The sequence below is a fragment of the Vigna angularis genome, chromosome 4 (genome assembly GCF_016808095.1).
Source record: "Vigna angularis cultivar LongXiaoDou No.4 chromosome 4, ASM1680809v1, whole genome shotgun sequence".
In the NCBI taxonomy this organism is placed as follows: domain Eukaryota; kingdom Viridiplantae; phylum Streptophyta; class Magnoliopsida; order Fabales; family Fabaceae; genus Vigna; species Vigna angularis.
In genome coordinates, this window is record NC_068973.1 from 39974352 (window position 1) to 39991150 (window position 16799).

The 16799-nt window shown below is 37.4% G+C and overlaps 1 protein-coding gene across 2 annotated transcripts; it reads left to right on the forward strand.

Annotated features, from left to right (window-relative positions):
- The first annotated feature begins 322 nt into the window (after positions 1–322).
- LOC108318732 (uncharacterized) lies at positions 323–11386 on the forward strand. 2 transcript variants are annotated; one of them, XM_052876037.1, is made up of 18 exons: positions 939–1078; positions 1475–1570; positions 1809–2122; positions 2351–2428; positions 2536–2756; positions 3407–3499; positions 3692–3775; positions 4118–4228; positions 4637–4742; positions 4817–4879; positions 5039–5092; positions 5273–5330; positions 10028–10104; positions 10316–10386; positions 10466–10526; positions 10607–10666; positions 10798–10860; positions 10964–11386. In XM_052876037.1, exons 3-18 carry the CDS (start codon positions 1838–1840, stop codon positions 11099–11101), a joined length of 1623 nt encoding a protein of 540 aa, XP_052731997.1. In that variant the 5' UTR covers positions 939–1078; positions 1475–1570; positions 1809–1837; the 3' UTR covers positions 11102–11386. The 2 variants fall into 2 exon arrangements, with proteins under 2 accessions (XP_052731996.1, XP_052731997.1); XM_052876036.1 differs by lacking the exon at positions 1475–1570 and having other exon boundaries at positions 323–1078.
- Positions 11387–16799: the final 5413 nt, after the last annotated feature.

Genomic DNA, 16799 nt, shown 5'->3' on the forward strand with positions numbered 1-16799 from the left:
TCTTCAAAAATAAATATAAAAACCTATAAAATAAAATAATTAAAAGTAATATAATAATCTTGGCTTAAAATATATCCAACCAATAAAGAATACTAATTAGCAGCTTTAGTTAGTTAAAGAATTAATTTTTTGATCAGTGATTACTGGAGAATACATGAAAAGCAATAAGGAATTTTGAATCACTGGTTAGCATGTAGGCAGTAACGAAATAGATAGATTCCGTGACATTCACGTGGGGATAAAGTTTGTGGTGTTAAGTTAACGGATGGAAGGTGGAAATGTGAGAAAAAGAAAGAAAGGTTGAGAAAAAAAAGGATGGCACCATCATCATCATCATCTGATTCTGATCCTTTCTGCGTATTGACTAACTATTGTGTATGGGAAATGAAAACCAACCCAAAAAAAATTGTGGCCGGGCGCTACTTATCCATGCCAGAGCCAGAAATCAGCAGAAATTTACAAAACCAAAAAACTCCCAGCACCCGCACGCTCCCTCCCTTTTCTTCCACGTGGCATGCCACCATCCATCGTCTCAATTCTCTCTCTCCCTCGTTTATTTTACTTCCACCAATATACCATTACACATCTCGCATTTCCCCACCCAAATTTCCTTTAGTTTATGGCTTCTGTTGCTATTATTCCTCAAAGATAGATAGATAGATTGTAATAAAATAGGTGGGAATCGGTTCCTTCACCAACGCCAATTGATTATTACTGTTTTCTAATCCAAATTTCAGGGTGGGAATAATAGGTTTCGGAGGCATGCTAATTTGGCAAAAGCGGTAAATGCTGGTGGAACTGCATTTCCATTCCAATTTCGAACTTGTTGTTGCATTCGCGTTTGCGCCTCAAACGCTAACTCTTCAGTGCCCGCGGCATCTGATTCCCTCCCATTCGCTCTCTCCACCATGTCCACGCCTATTTAATCCCTGCACGATGCGAATTCCCGAGGGGCGCCTCACCTTTTCTCTCTCCAATCTCTCTCCTCGACTCGCACCTCTTTTGTCTCCTCGCCTTCGCTTCTTTTCTGGAATCTGCGCCAAACGCCCTCACTCCGTCGCCAACGCCACGTCACCAGGTTCGTTGCTTCCTTCCTTTCTCCTTTCTCCCTTCTCTTATCCTCTGTTTTGTTTTTCTTTCTCCTCAATAGGATTTCTTGTGCTCTAAGCTTTTTTAATCCAACTAAAACTCAGATAGAACTCGTTGCGAATTGTCCCCTGATTAATTGAAATGGACATGCAATATGTTGACATTTATTGTAAAACTTCATTAACGACATGAAACTATGGTTTTAATTCTCCTTTTCAATTCTGCTGTGCTGTTGACTTGCATACATGGTTAAGCAGATCTTTTGTTGTGAATCATAGAGGTAGTAACTACAGCATTAGGTGTGAAATATGGATTGGAGGGGAATATTCGATACTACTAGCATCTTAGAGGATTACTCTTCTTAATTCGGAAGTTAAATTTATAGGTGTTTCTCGGAGCCTAGCTTGGGGAATTCCTAGAGTTGGAACATAGCCTCGTGCATTGTACCTACGCTATAATTCTTTCAGAAATCACATTCAAGGTAAGATGTTTGAGTTATTTTTCAGGGAAGGGATTATAATTCTTTTCCACGCTTCGTTCAATTAGTTTTTAAACAAAATGTATTTAGAAAATATTGGAACTCATTCTACCGAGCTAATTCTTCTGAAAATAGGCAACGCTATAGTTTCATTATTAATTCCTTAGGATTTTAAGTTTACGAAAAGTGTTTCCTGATCATTTTCATTCTATTATTCTCTGTGCTGGCTTAAATCTATCAGGAGTTAATCCGTTGCATGCTCAATATTCAATGGACGGCAACCATGAAATTGGTGTACATGATTCAGGATTGGTGGGTTCGCCTGGCAGTGATGGCAGAAAACAGCCACGTGTATGGTCATCTCCCGAACATGGATTTAAAACTGAAATAAGCAAGCAGATATTCTGTAATCGATCACTGAATATGAAGAACATCGTTGCTGTGGGATTTGACATGGATTATACTCTGGCACAGTACAAGCCTGAAACTTTTGAATCTCTTGCTTATCAAGGCACAATTAAAAAGCTGGTTTATGATTTGGGATACCCTCGTGAGGTAATCTGTTTGTTTTTTTTCATGCACCAATCATGATGTAAGGGTCTTTGCTGATAAGAAAAAAAATCATGACGTAAGGGTTGGTGTGATAGGTGTATTTTTATGTAGTTTACTAACTTCGTCCAACTTAATTTTGTTAAAGAGTTTTATTATTTTCACAATCTTTGCTGGTATGATGACACTTACATTCTGTTATATTTGGCTAAAAATATTTTTTATATTTTGCAGTTACTAAATTGGTGTTTTAACTGGAAGTACATGGTCAGAGGCTTGGTTCTTGACAAAAAAAGAGGAAACATATTGAAGGTATAGACTAGATAAATGTTTTCTCGTCACCAATTCCCCCGTTGAAATAGTATATTAACAGATTGCCTTGACTTCTTTCTTTTTGATTGATGGATGAATGTATTCAGATGGATCGCCACAAGTATGTGAAAGTAGCCTATCACGGATTTAGAGAGTTGTCAAAAGAAGATAAAGTTGGAACCTATGGAAATACTTTAATACGTGATTCCTTTGATGAACCGGATTATGCTCTAATTGATACTCTCTTTTCACTTGCGGAGGCCTACTTGTTTGCTCAATTGGTTGATTTCAAGGATTGTAATCCCGGCAAGATTCAAGAGGGTGTTGAGTGAGTCTCATCATTGCTTGCATAAAATTTTATTTTTGAGATTTTTAAATGCTTTCTTATACCAACTAAATACAAGGACTTAAGGCTTTTTTTTTCATTCAAACACGATGCAATTTTTTATAGTTATTTAAAAGGAGCTTTGTATGTTATCATTTATGATTGATACACTACTAGGGTTCTTTATGTGTGTGGACATACTTAGAAAACCACACCGTAACGTTTGACGTCAGTTGAGTCCCACAGAGGCGTAAAAGCTTAAAGTAGCCAACTGCCATTTGAACAATAATCTAACGTTACCATTACCTAGTAGGCAGGTGAAGTAAAAGAGTAGTGCTATAATCGGTATAAGGCCATTAACGTCTATTTTTCACTTCAAATATTGAAAATTCATATTTGACCGAGTGGTGATAGTGTCAAACTCAAAAGCAATCTCTTTATGTGTGCCAGAGTAAGTCTCTCCCATATTTTTGCAAAGTGAGGAGCTTTCTTAAATTTGAGTACTTCTTTTTGTTGGAAATATATAATTGGGTTTATTAATGGAGTAATGGATGAGCATTCTATCTATTTGTTTAGAAACCATCAACCAGCCAGTAAATAGCTACTTGTGAGTACATCATGATACATATATAATTTATTTGTTGTTCTTCCAGCTATGCTCGCATGTACAAAGATGTTCGAGCTGCAGTTGATTTGTGTCACCGTGATGGAACATTGAAGCAAATGGTTGCTAAAGAACCAAAAAGGTATGGATATAAAGTTGCTAACCTGTCAAAGTGAGAAATAGACAAACAATTATTATGCTAGCAATAACATACTACACTTTTGCTGCACTACCTGTTTCTTTCTGAAGTTGTGTTCTTAAATTCATATACTATGATTGAATTGTTAATAAATTTCTTTCCTTTTTCATTTTTCTGTTAAATTTCATCCATCAGGTATATTAATGAAGACTCCTCAATAGTGCCCATGCTTGAAATGCTCAGAGACTCTGGTCGTGCAACATTTTTAGTGACAAATAGGTAGTTACGATTTCACCTAGACATTGTTAACAGCTATGAGGAAATAATCAAACTATTCTGTGTTTATTAATGATTAATACAACAATTAATTTATGTCTGAAGATATTATAGCATTGTTTTTCTGTAAACTAATCCATGGTGCCGTGTGGGAAAGTCATGTGCAGTGATACTAATTGATATTTGTTGCAAGATTATACTATAAGGATTGAAAGTGTTCTAAAATATGGTGAAGGAATGTGATAGAAAATGCTTTAAAATGGTTTTTTGGAAAAAAACACTAGTTGGTTTCCTTCTATATGAAAATTTTAACTAAGTTTTTTCACTTTCAAATGTGATTCGCAGTTTATGGGACTATACAAACATTGTCATGAATTTCCTCTGTGGATCCAGCATGGAAGATGTCAGTAACAATTTTTTCTGGCTTCAATACTTTGATGTTGTAATCACTGGCAGGTCATGTTCTTCTCCTACCACACGTACTTTGTTATATATATGTTTGCCTTTATTATTTTGCACTGACGTGAATTTCCTCCTATATTATAGTCCTTTTATTTGCGTACTGCTGCACAAATAATGTTTGGGTGAACCAGGGACCTTGCTGATTTTACTTTTGTCCTGGTGCTGTTAATTGAATAGCATTTGGAATTTGTTTTCACCGGACTACACTACATGTCTTCCTCTCTTTTGCTGAACTATATGCATTACTCATTTTATGAACTGGCTAAATATACATTTTTAGACAGTGTTTCACTTTTACAATGTTTTCAATATGAAAAGTTAACTTTTTGCGTCTTACAGCAATCAAATATATTGAAATTTGTAGATTTCCGTGCTAACCTGTTCAAGTCTATAATCCTACAGTGCAAAGCCGGGTTTTTTTCATGAGGAAAATCGTGCCAACCTATTTGAGGTTGTGCCTGAGACGGGAATGCTTCTCAATACAGATAATGGCTCTCCCATGCCCCAGGTTAGCACAATTGAATAGCATTTTATTCTTTTGTCAGATCATGTATAAACACCTTTATATCTTTTTATTCAAAGGTGGGTAATACCTCAGCAAGGTTGTTCACAGAAGCAAAGAATCATGCCTGTCCAGTTTTCCAGGTATAATCATTATCGTACCTAAAATAAAAGATCATTTGTCTATATGTTTATGTAAACAATTTATGTTAAAGTTGTTTCTAATAGTCGGGTCTTTATCTAATAAATGTTTTGACGATCAGAATTTCAGTATCATGTACTGATTGTAAATATCTGTTGTAGGGAGGCAATGTTGCTCATCTTCATAAACTGCTTTCCATTGAATCTAGTTCTCAGGTAATATTTTTTTGGTTCTGGTTTTCCATTTTTAACACACACAAACGGTGGTAAGTTGCATCACGGTTTTCTGGTTTAAGTAGCTGTTTATTTTAAAACAGCTGCTGATTTTGATTCAGGTAATTGATGATTGTCACTAAACTGAAGCTTCCTGTAAAAAATTAAATGCTTTATATGCAGGTTCTCTACGTTGGGGATCATATTTATGGAGATATATTACGCAGCAAAAAGGTTCTTGGTATATCCATCAATCCTCTTAACTATTCTGTTTTAAAAAATTTCCATTTTTAATCGATCTACCTAAAATTTTGGAGAGAAATGTGGTTATGATTGTGGGAGGGGAAATAATAATAACTGGTAATGTAATTGAGAAAGGGGACGTTGATGTTTGTTTGTTTATGTGTAGATACCCTGATAGGAAGTTGAGAGTGTATGTAAGGAGGAAGAGAGGTTAGGGGTTAGTCAACTGTTAGTTAACAGTTAGAGGGAGTTAGTTGGCCAACTGTGTTAACAGTTAGGAAGAGCGGGAATATACTTTTGTATAAATTGTTGAGATGGGGAGAGGAGAGGGACTTTTGGCAATTCAAGTGTATAAACAGACTGTTAGTCTTGTGGGGGAGATTAGGCTCCCTTATTACTTCATTCTTGTATTCTTTCTTGGAGATCAATAAAGTCAGAGGTTATACAGAACTAGTGCTCTGTTGAATGTGTTAGTTGGGTGAAAGATAAGGTTTCTTTATCAGAAACCTATCAATTTGGTCCGACCTGCCGGATCCAAATTCTGTGGACGCGGAGGTGAAGAGATGGAGACGACAACAGGAGCAAGATTAGAAGCGATTGAGATAACAGTGGAGGGAATGAAGGCGGAGTCGACGGCAGTACGTCGCGATTTACAACAAATTATGAAGATGCTGGAAAAACAGGGAAATCACGCGGAGAGTAATTCGGAGGATAGCTCCGTGAATGATAACCGACACAGAGGGAATGAGGAGACCAGAGGCGGTGGAAGCGGCAAACGAAGTGGAGCACAAAAGCCTTGGAGGAAAAGGGTTGAGTTACCCACCTTTGACGGGGACGAGCCGCTCAGTTGGCTCAATTGGGCAAAAAGGTTTTTCGATATACAAAGGGTGACGGACGATGAAGAAAAGGTGGAGGTCGCCTACGTAAGCATGGAGGGCAGCGCGGCGTACTGGTTCACTTTCTGGAAAGAGAAAGCGAGAAACCGAACGTGGAACGGGTTGAAGGAAGCCATGGTTAATCGTTTTGGTGGTGGATTCAGGGGGACCGTGTTCGAGCGACTGGCTACTCTGTGTCAGGAAGGAACAGTCGAGGAATTCGTACGTCAGTTTGAAGTATTGATGGGGCAAACGACGGGGATTCCAGAGGAACAGGTGATGGGCTATTTCTTAGCTGGTTTGCGGGAGGACGTGAAGGGTCAAGTGCGGATCCAGAACCCATTGGCGTTGATGGAGGCGATGAGGATTGCGCGTGATGTAGAAGATGCGATGATGAAAGCGCAGGGAAGCCAGGCTAGTGGACTCAAGACGAACCCATTCGGTGCGCGATCAATGGGTGTCGTGACGCGATCGGAATCGGCGAAACAAGCGACGAACCCGTTTGGAAGAACAGAGGGAGGGGGGAACAGATGTGACAGGCCAGCAGCAGGCTGAACTGGAAAAGCTGCTGAAAACCCACTATCGCTTATTCCAAGATATGCACGGGCTACCCCCAACACGTCACATACAGCACCGAATCAAGTTGAAAGTGGGTGTAGACCCTATAAATGTGAGACCATACCGCTATCCTCACATTCTAAAAGGGGAGATCGAAAAACAGGTGGATGATATGTTGAAGGCCGGGATCATACGCCACAGTACGAGTCCGTTTTCCAGCCCGCTCATCCTCGTGAAGAAGAAGGATGGGAGTTGGCGCTTTTGTGTGGATTACAGAGCTCTGAACAAGGCTACTGTATCGGACATATTTCCTATTCCGGTGATAGAGGAGCTACTGGACGAATTAAGAGGGGCCAAGTACTTTTCAAAGATCGATTTGAAATCTGGGTACCACCAGATCAGGATGGAGGAGGAGGATGTGGCCAAGACCGCCTGGGACATTTCGAATTTCTCGTGATGCCGTTCGGACTTACGAATGCGCCGACCACTTTTCAGAGTACAATGAAGCAGCTGTTACAACCGTATATTAGGAAATGGGTGCTGGTGTTTTTCGACGATATTCTCGTCTATAGTCCAAACTGGGTAGACCATTTGAAGCAGCTGGGTGTGGTGATGCAGCGGCTGGAACGCAATGGGTGGGTGGCCAACAGGAAAAAGTGTGATTTTGGAAGACGGAAGATATGTTACTTGGGCCATCAAATTTCTGAACAAGGGGTGGAAATGGACGGTGATAAAATTAGAGCGGTAGTTGAATGGGAAGAACCCAGAAACTTAAAAGCGTTGAGAGGGTTCCTGGGGCTCACCGGTTACTATCGGAGGTTCGTAGCGGGCTATGGCAAAATAGCAAAACCATTGACAGAAATACTCAAAAAGGGGAGATTCACGTGGAATGAGCAGGCGAAGCAAGCTATGGATGCATTAAAGGCAGCTATCACGTCAGGGCCCGTGTTGGAGTTACCCGATTTCAACCAGGAGTTCCATATTGAATGTGATGCCTCAGGAGGAGGAATAGGTGCTGTGCTGACCCAAAACAGGAGACCCATCGCCTTCTACACTAAGGCCTTGTCGGAGAACACCTTAAGTAAATCAATCTACGAGAAGGAGTTAATGGCTTTGGTATTAGCCATCCAACACTGGAGACCGTACTTGGTAGGAAGAAAATTTACGGTGCACACAGACCAGCGTAGCTTGAAATATTTGTTAGAGCAGCGGATTACTACCCAGAGTCAGCAAAACTGGTTAGCGAAGTTGATGGGTTATGAATTCGAGATTGTGTATAGGAAAGGTAGTATGAACCAGGCTGCTGACGCGCTTTCGAGGAAACATGAAGGAGAACGGGAAGAAAGGGAGTTGCAAGCTATCTCTAAGCCATTTTGGCCAGACTTCCAAGAGATCTTGAAGGAGGTAGAGGAGGATTCAGAGTTACAGAAGGTGATCGCTGGTCTGAAACATGATTCCAACTCGCATGGGGCGTACACTTTAGAGAACGAAAGGCTGCATTATAAAGGTCGACTGGTAATATCTGCAAACTCAACTTGGATTCCCAAGTTACTGGATGAATTTCATGTGACAAAGACCGGGGGGCATTCGGGAGTCTACAGAACTTATAGAAGGATAGCCCAATCTTTGTATTGGGTGGGTATGAAGAAGGAAATTACAGAATTTGTAGCCAGTTGTACAGTGTGCCAACAACACAAATATGTAACAGCATCCCCTCAGGGCTTGTTACAGCCTTTACCAATTCCTCAGGCAGTGTGGGAAGAAATTAGCCTAGACTTCATAGTGAGACTACCTAAGTCGCAAGGATATGATGCTATTATGGTGGTTGTTGATCGGCTGAGTAAATATGCTCATTTTTTGGCATTAAAACACCCGTATTCTGCAAAGACAGTCGGAGATGTATTTGCTAAGGAGGTAATAAGGTTGCACGGGATCCCAGTGTCGGTGGTGAGTGACAAAGATCCCTTATTCTTGAGCATTTTTTGGAGAGAGCTGTTTAAAATGCAAGGGACTAAGCTCAAAATGAGCACATCTTACCATCCGGAAACGGATGGGCAAACGGAGGTTGTGAACCGCATAGTTGAAGGTTACCTGCGGTGTTTTTGTTCTGAACAGCCCAAGAGTTGGTATCCAATGTTACCCTAGGCAGAATTTTGGTACAACACAAGCTACCAAGGGGCAGCAAGATGCACACCATTTGAGACCGTATATGGAAGGCCCCCTCCCTCTTTCAGTCGGTTTATTCCAGGAGAAACACAGGTTGAAGCTGTAGCACAAGATCTCATGTCGAGGGATGAGGCCCTGAAGCAGTTGAAATATCATCTAAGCCGTGCCCAGGATTTGATGACACACCAAGCTAATAAAAAGAGAAGAGAGGTGGATATAAAAGTGGGGGATTGGGTATATCTGAAGATAAGGCCACACAGACAGTCGTCCATGCCGGTGCGATTACATCCAAAGTTGTCAGCTAGATATTTTGGGCCATTCAAAGTATTACAGCAGGTTGGCAATGTGGCTTTCAGGCTAGAGCTTCCTGAAGCAGCGCGAATTCATTTGGTGTTCCATGCTTCTCAATTAAAAAAAGCGGTGGGAGATCAAATAGTGGAAAAAGGTTTACCCGAGGAGTTGCAGGCAGCGGGACCTGCTTTTTGGCCAACAAAGATACTGGAGCACAGACAAATACAGCAAGGAGATGAGGTGTGTCGACAGGTGTTGGTAGAGTGGCAGACCGGGGGTGTAGAAGGGGCGACGTGGGAAGATTTAGCAACAATCAAGGACCAATTTCCGGAGTTCAACCTTGAGGACAAGGTTGAAAATGGAGGGGAGGGTAATGATAGGAAGTTGAGAGTGTATGTAAGGAGGAAGAGAGGTTAGGGGTTAGTCAACTGTTAGTTAACAGTTAGAGGGAGTTAGTTGGCCAACTGTGTTAACAGTTAGGAAGAGCGGGAATATACTTTTGTATAAATTGTTGAGATGGGGAGAGGAGAGGGACTTTTGGCAATTCAAGTGTATAAACAGACTGTTAGTCTTGTGGGGGAGTTTTGGCTCCCTTATTACTTCATTCTTGTATTCTTTCTTGGAGATCAATAAAGTCAGAGGTTATACAGAACTAGTTCTCTGTTGAATGTGTTAGTTGGGTGAAAGCTAAGGTTTCTTTATCAGAAACCTATCATACCCAATGTTTAATCCTCCTTATGATATTCACTTTTATTCAATTTAAGTTACTTAAATTTGATTTTGATGCGATTTGTTTAATGAGCAGGATGGAGAACAATGCTTGTAGTCCCAGAACTTGAGAAGGAAGTTAAACTTCTCTGGGAATCTAGGGATACCCGCAAGGTGCTTATTATTATTTTTGTCTATGGGATTAGTTTTACTTTTATGTCAATGCTTTACTGCATAAAAATTAAATTAGAGAAAATTATTGGTTTAAGTCATGTATACAAGAATTTGTGTGGACTTCTGGCATTTTAAACAAAGATTGCATTTGCGTACTTCTCACATGTCAATTTGCATCTAGGAAGATTTTTTCATGAGTAGTTTTTTGCAGGAACTTCAATTCTTGAGGAGTGAGCGTGACCGCATCGAGGATGAAATACATCATTTGAAGTGGTCTCTCAAGTAAGCATAACTCTAGGTATCTCATATAGGTCTCTCCTTATTGTCGGTTTATTTTCTTATGAGTGGTGCACTATTTCAGATTCAAGAATCCAGATGCTGATTCCAAGCAGAAGTTATCTTCAGAACTTGATACGTTGGAGGTTTGAGCCTTACAACCATTCCCATTCCATGAATGGAACCCAATTTTACATATTTGATAAGAGGCTTTTTTCATTGGCAGCTTGAGAGAGAGAGAGTGAGATTAAGGCATCAAGAAGCTCAAAGAAAATTACATCAAAGGGTAGGAAGTTCTCCTGTAGTGTTTTTCATTATCTTTAGTCCCCTTTCTTTTTATTAGTCTGTCTGGAACAATTGCAATATATCCAATTTACGCGTTATACAATGTTGGTAATTGGCCATAAAACATTGCAGTTTCACGAGCCATGGGGTCAGCTTATGAAAACTGGTTATCAGAATTCTCGCTTTGCTCATCAGGTAAAATGTGACTTTCTTTGGTGGTTTGTTTTTTCTTCGTAAATCACGATAGTCGTATGATCTCACTGAATGAGGATTCTTCTAATGAACTTGTGTGGTGCAGGTTGAGAGATTTGCTTGCCTGTATACTAGCCAAGTATCTAACCTGGGCTTGTACTCTCCAGACAAGTATTACAGACCTAGTGAAGATTTCATGCAGCATGAATTTGGCATTGTGGCTTATGAGTCACCAGACACTTAAGTCGAGTAATTTGGGGTAGTTTGAGTTTGGAAAGCGAATTCTGCTGTGCCCCGTGTTCAATATTCCGGTTCTCATCTCCCTTCTTTTTCATTGGTCATAGCTCTGGTTAGCAATTCAAAGTGCTACATAATATTTTAAACTTCTATTACACGGGATAAAGAAAAATACCACATTTTAGCATTGTATATTTGTTTTGTCAGGCTCTCTACAAAAAGTAATTGGTACTACTACGCAGTTGGAATTTACACATTTACACTAATTTAATTTCATCATTTTTTTGGCATATGCCAATTTTTTTATTTGGGCCTTCTTTCGGGGGCCTTGAAAAATGTTTCATCGATCTCAGTTTGTTATGAACGGAGTTTCATCCTTTAATATACATAAAAATGTTATTAAATTTTATGACTGGGCATATTTCATTTTAGTCTTTATACATAAAATCTATCTTTTCTATAAGTATAGAGATTAAGTGAGTAATTAAATGTTGACATAATAATTTATTGTTTTATTATTTAAGTTTTTTCAATTTTCCCTCACTCTTTTTAGAGGATTCAATTTCGTTCTACTTATTTTAAAATAACTCAATACACTCTCCATCCATCAAAATTGTTATGTTACCTAGTAGCTGAAAGGGAAGATGTTTATAATAAATCATATGTTTATGATCCAATTTTAGTATTGAATTTTTGGTTTTTACTCAAAGTAAACTATGGAGAGTCTCTTGAGTAATTGAGAATGTGAGCTCATGCTGAGGGAGAAAAAAAGGCTATTTCTGTATACGTCGAAGATATAAGTATAAGAAAGTTGATATCAAAACTTTGAAAGCATATTTGCATTATGTTGAACAATGGGAAAACAAAAGTGAGAATGAAGACTCTTTCGTTAATATTCTTACCATATTTTATAAAGGATTTTAAATCATAAATATATAAAGTTATTTTCTTACATTTTGTTTTCCAAACACTCATGTTCACGAAATCACATTTACTTGATTTTAAATAAATAAATTTATCAAAATCCTTTTTAATTAGAATTATTTGCCTACCAGTGCGATGCGAAGGGAAGATTAATAGCTCTATGAACATATGCTGCAGTGGATCCATTCCCATTGGCCAAAGAAAAACAATATCTATGTATCGTTGCTTTAGAATATTTTAGTAAAAGAATATAAAAAAAATAATGTAAAGCTTTTTTCATCTATATCTTATCAGTTTGATTTCCTTTTATTAAATTCCTGCACACGTACTGGTGACATGTTACAACAAAGGAAGTTAATAAAAATATCATTCATGTCAAATGCAGAGGGTTGGATTACATAATCAGATGGAAGAAAAACAAAAACATTGCATGACTTGTCATTTGATGGGAATATATAAGAAAAGAGACATCCAACAATAAAATAGGTGCTGGAATAATAGAACTTATCTCATCTCTTATAACTGAATCTTTTATCAACACATCTCTGATGTCAAACTATCATCTCAGACCAGAATACAACAGGCTGGCAGAATTGGACCCATGCATGTGTCTATGCTAATACCTTATGTGATTTGGACTTACAAAAGGTGCTTAGATCCGTCTTTGCAGAAAAGGAAAAAAAAAACAGAGTTAAAAAAATTATTTAAGCAACAAACCAAAGTTCACCGATAGCTCCAAGGCATATTCTATCATGAAGACATTCTATCGCAATTAACCAATAACGTTCCCACTACCATGACAATTATCTATGGGTATAAAGATATCTGAAAGCCTTGCTGCCGAACATTTATACGCTTTTCTGCTTATTTTTCTTTTGTCGGAGATTATTCAATTTGATTGTTCCTCACGTTTTCAGTTGATTTACATCTCGAATAAAACCAATTTTATCAATGATTTGATTTCTTTGCAAATGATTATTCCACAACTCACAGAATTGGAATTTCTTTTATCTGGGCCGTTTCTTATCTTAATTCTGCACGAGTAAATGATTATTCCACATAACTCCAATATAGTGTTAATAAAGATAATTTTCTAAAAATTCATAAACCTATAAATTTATTACATAAACTTCTATTATAATTAAAGAAATAAAGAATAAATCTTATATCTTTCATTTTATTTTTTATATTACACATGTTAAAGTGTGTCGTGTATGCTACATAGATCATGGGTGTAACATCTTATCCATTATCTTAGCTCTCAAGTCAACTCCGTAATATGAAACATATGCACTATTTACGTGAGTTGATCGAAGGTCTCTAATGCTTATTTTAAGCAAATGAAATTAAATCGAGCTTGGTGCAAACGTTAACGTTATGAAACACAGCATATATGAGAGAGCTAATGGGTGAGTGTGGAATTTTTCTTGTGTTTTTCACTTTATGGCTTCTCTTGTCGATCGATAATTTATTCCTCCAAAAACTTGGTGACTGCGAAAGGAATTGATTGAAACTTGTTTGGAGTAGCAATAATGGTGTAACATCTACAATAAGACGACCAAGAGTATATATCAAGAATATATATAAACGTTCAACTTGTGAAGAAGGGACCTCACGAAGAAAATACAGCACTAGTTGTAAAGAAAGAACAATTGAATGCCCCCATTGATTTGCTTATAGTGGAAACAAACATGCATGTTTGATAAGGATTCCCAGTTTATTCAACCGATGTCTCTAAGGATATATCCTCTTCTTCCTCCTCTTCCTATCACTCTAATTTCAAGGGTCTGTTTCAACTAATCATCACTACTGCAAAAAGCCATATTGAAATGTGAAGCCTATGAATTCAAGATAGCAGACAACATTTCTTCCATTGCTACATTATTTTCTCAATAACTGTCTATCAAATTCGCCATACCCAATTCTAATTTAATATTTTACAATTAAAATACAATAAAAGGGTCATGTCAAAATACTTTTTTTACTAACTCTATATATGGTTTCGTGTAATGACTTTATCTCTGGTTAATATAGAGTTTTCAACATATCTAAAAGAGATTGAACAAAGACTCAATCAAGTGTTAAGATTAATCTATATCTCTTATATTATATTAAACAGTAAATGAACAAAGACTCAATCAATAACTGTTAGGATTAATCTATATCTCTTATATTATATTAAACAGTAAATTTTAAGTTTAACTCAATTTTATCAAATGAGTTTGATAAGATAAAGTTTGTAACAGTAAATTAACTTTATTTTTAGTCGATGCTAGTCGAGGTAAAACTTTGAACTAGTACAAGGGATAGAAGGTAATATGTCACGAGGAAACTTTTAGATTCTAGTTAATAATTTTGCTGATCTTGGCGCTAACTATGTCTGGAAAATGCTTTTAGCAGCAGATGATAGGACAAAATTAAGGTAGTTTAATTAGTGTAGTTTGACAAAACAATAATATACTTGTTTTTTGCTGTCTGAGAATTAGATCCATTGTCTATGCAGAAGAACTACCCAAGCTGAGAATTCAAGGGGTGAGTCTCTTTGACCAAACCTTTCAAAGCATCTAGTTTATGGAATCTGAGCATGGATACCAATCTGTGGTTGGTTAGAAATGAATGTAGTGGAGCCCAATGGCAACTTGAATTGGTAGTGGAGTGATCATAAAGCTTCTGAAACAGAAAGGGAAGCTCGAGAGATAAATTCGGGTGAGGGATATGCGTGGATGATAAGGATTCTGAATGTATCAGCATCACCTCGCCCTTTGCTATGGATCAAATAAAGTATAAATGTTTCTTGGTTGAACTCTCTTCTATTTTTCCTTCTTTTGAACAACCTATGTCAATCATCATATATACTATTTCAATAAACAACTAATCATATATCTTTACATTAATCTTCAATGACGAACATTGGGTTGAAATTCAGCCACACTATATTTTGTTCCAAGAGAACTGCAAAAAGCATATCCATCCTCCTTTTTTTTTTTCTGTCATGTCGCTTTCATTCAGTGTAAAACAAACCATTTATTACGGAGCAACTTTCGGTTGTTCACCTTGTAAGATTAGATTTGAGATTACATTATATTTGTTAATGTAAAACAGATGGAAAGTGTCCTATGTCTAATCTCTGAGGTTCACTTTCCCTACCCTTCTGATTTCTAACATTTATTTACCCTTTTTCCCTGCAATAAGATTAACTTTAAGATAACGCCAACATGAACATCTTTCTTCTTTTTTTCGCTTCTTCAATTGATAAACCACAAAATAACTGAAGAAAATCATTGACAGCATGTAAGTGATGTGTTAATACTGTAAGTGCATTATGCTGATATAGTTGGAATTGCATGAACCTAACATTTGATGAGGAGCAACAAATGTAAGTAGTGTGACATTACCTTTTATATACAGCTACAAAATTTGAAGGGGAAAAGCAATTTAGCTACTTTGGTGCTTTGACCACTAGATATATTAAGAAGAGCAGAAACTTTTCACAGAAGGTGGATTTCTCTGGCAACTTGACTGTTAAGATTGTTTGTTTTATGATGTTATTGTTAGCTTGAATATACACTTAACATGAACACAATTCAGTGATGTGCAAGATGAAAATGAAGTCAATAGAGTGAGGAAACAGCTGCTGATTATGGAGTGATTCGGTGGCCCCACCTGTTCTCTTAGATCTCCAAAATCACAGATCAAATGCAGTTCGCACAGATTTTTTTCTCTTGCTTCGTCTAAAGCCTCTAAAAAGTTACCAAAATCTAATATAATCCGTTATAGAAACGTACAAAGATAGAAACTCTTCTCTTTTTGAATGGTAGGAGTAAACAAAACTGATATCAGTTCTAGTTGCTGATTATGTAGAGTGATTTGTAATGCAATGCTTTATAATTTTTGTTTTGCTTATGTAATATGTTCAAGAAGCACAATTTTAATCTGAATTTACAGGAATCAATTTGATATTTGTTATGCGTTATGAGTTTTTATATAATTTTATGTATGATGCGCCATTATCCTATTTGTGCCTCTATTTAAGAATTTGATAGCCTACCAAAAATTTAAGAATTTGTGCCTCTGTTTGTTGACATTAATTATATATATAACAGTGCTTAAAAATGTCATAAAAATAACTAAATACACAAATGTATACTTAACCTTGAATCAAACTTTTGTGTAAAATCTTCTAACACCATTGACATAGACACGACCCTGATGAAAACCCCATTGTATAACAAGACTGGTAACACGGCGGATTAATCCTATGATTGGATGACCACCAACAGCATTTGATATGTTGCAGAATATCATCAGAATGCCTCCATTTTCATCTCTCCTACCCACCCTCCTTTGTTCTCCACTTATCTTGTTTTTGTTCTGAGAAAAGATACAATCTTTTGAACTCCTTTACCAAAGTTTTTTCCCAAATCACCTATCCAACCAAAATATAGTGTTTGAACTTTTCCTATTTTCCTATCGACCTCACTGTCAAACAACTTATTAAGGTTGTCTTTTCCACGTTCCTTCCAAAGATCTTTCCACCGTATTGAAGCATTTTTAACGGCCGTCAAAATCTTGGCTGTCATGAGTTCCCGGATTTTGGGTTGAAGAAACTCGTTGAATCATCTACAGACATTTCTTTCGTGGGGTGAAGACATCAAACGTTCCACAACCAACAAATAAAAAAAAAAACGTAAAAAGTTATAAGAAGTAAGCGTTTAATTGGATGTGAAAAATCATGTTCCTGGTGACCTTATCCGTTTCCAAACGTGCTAGACATAGTTTTT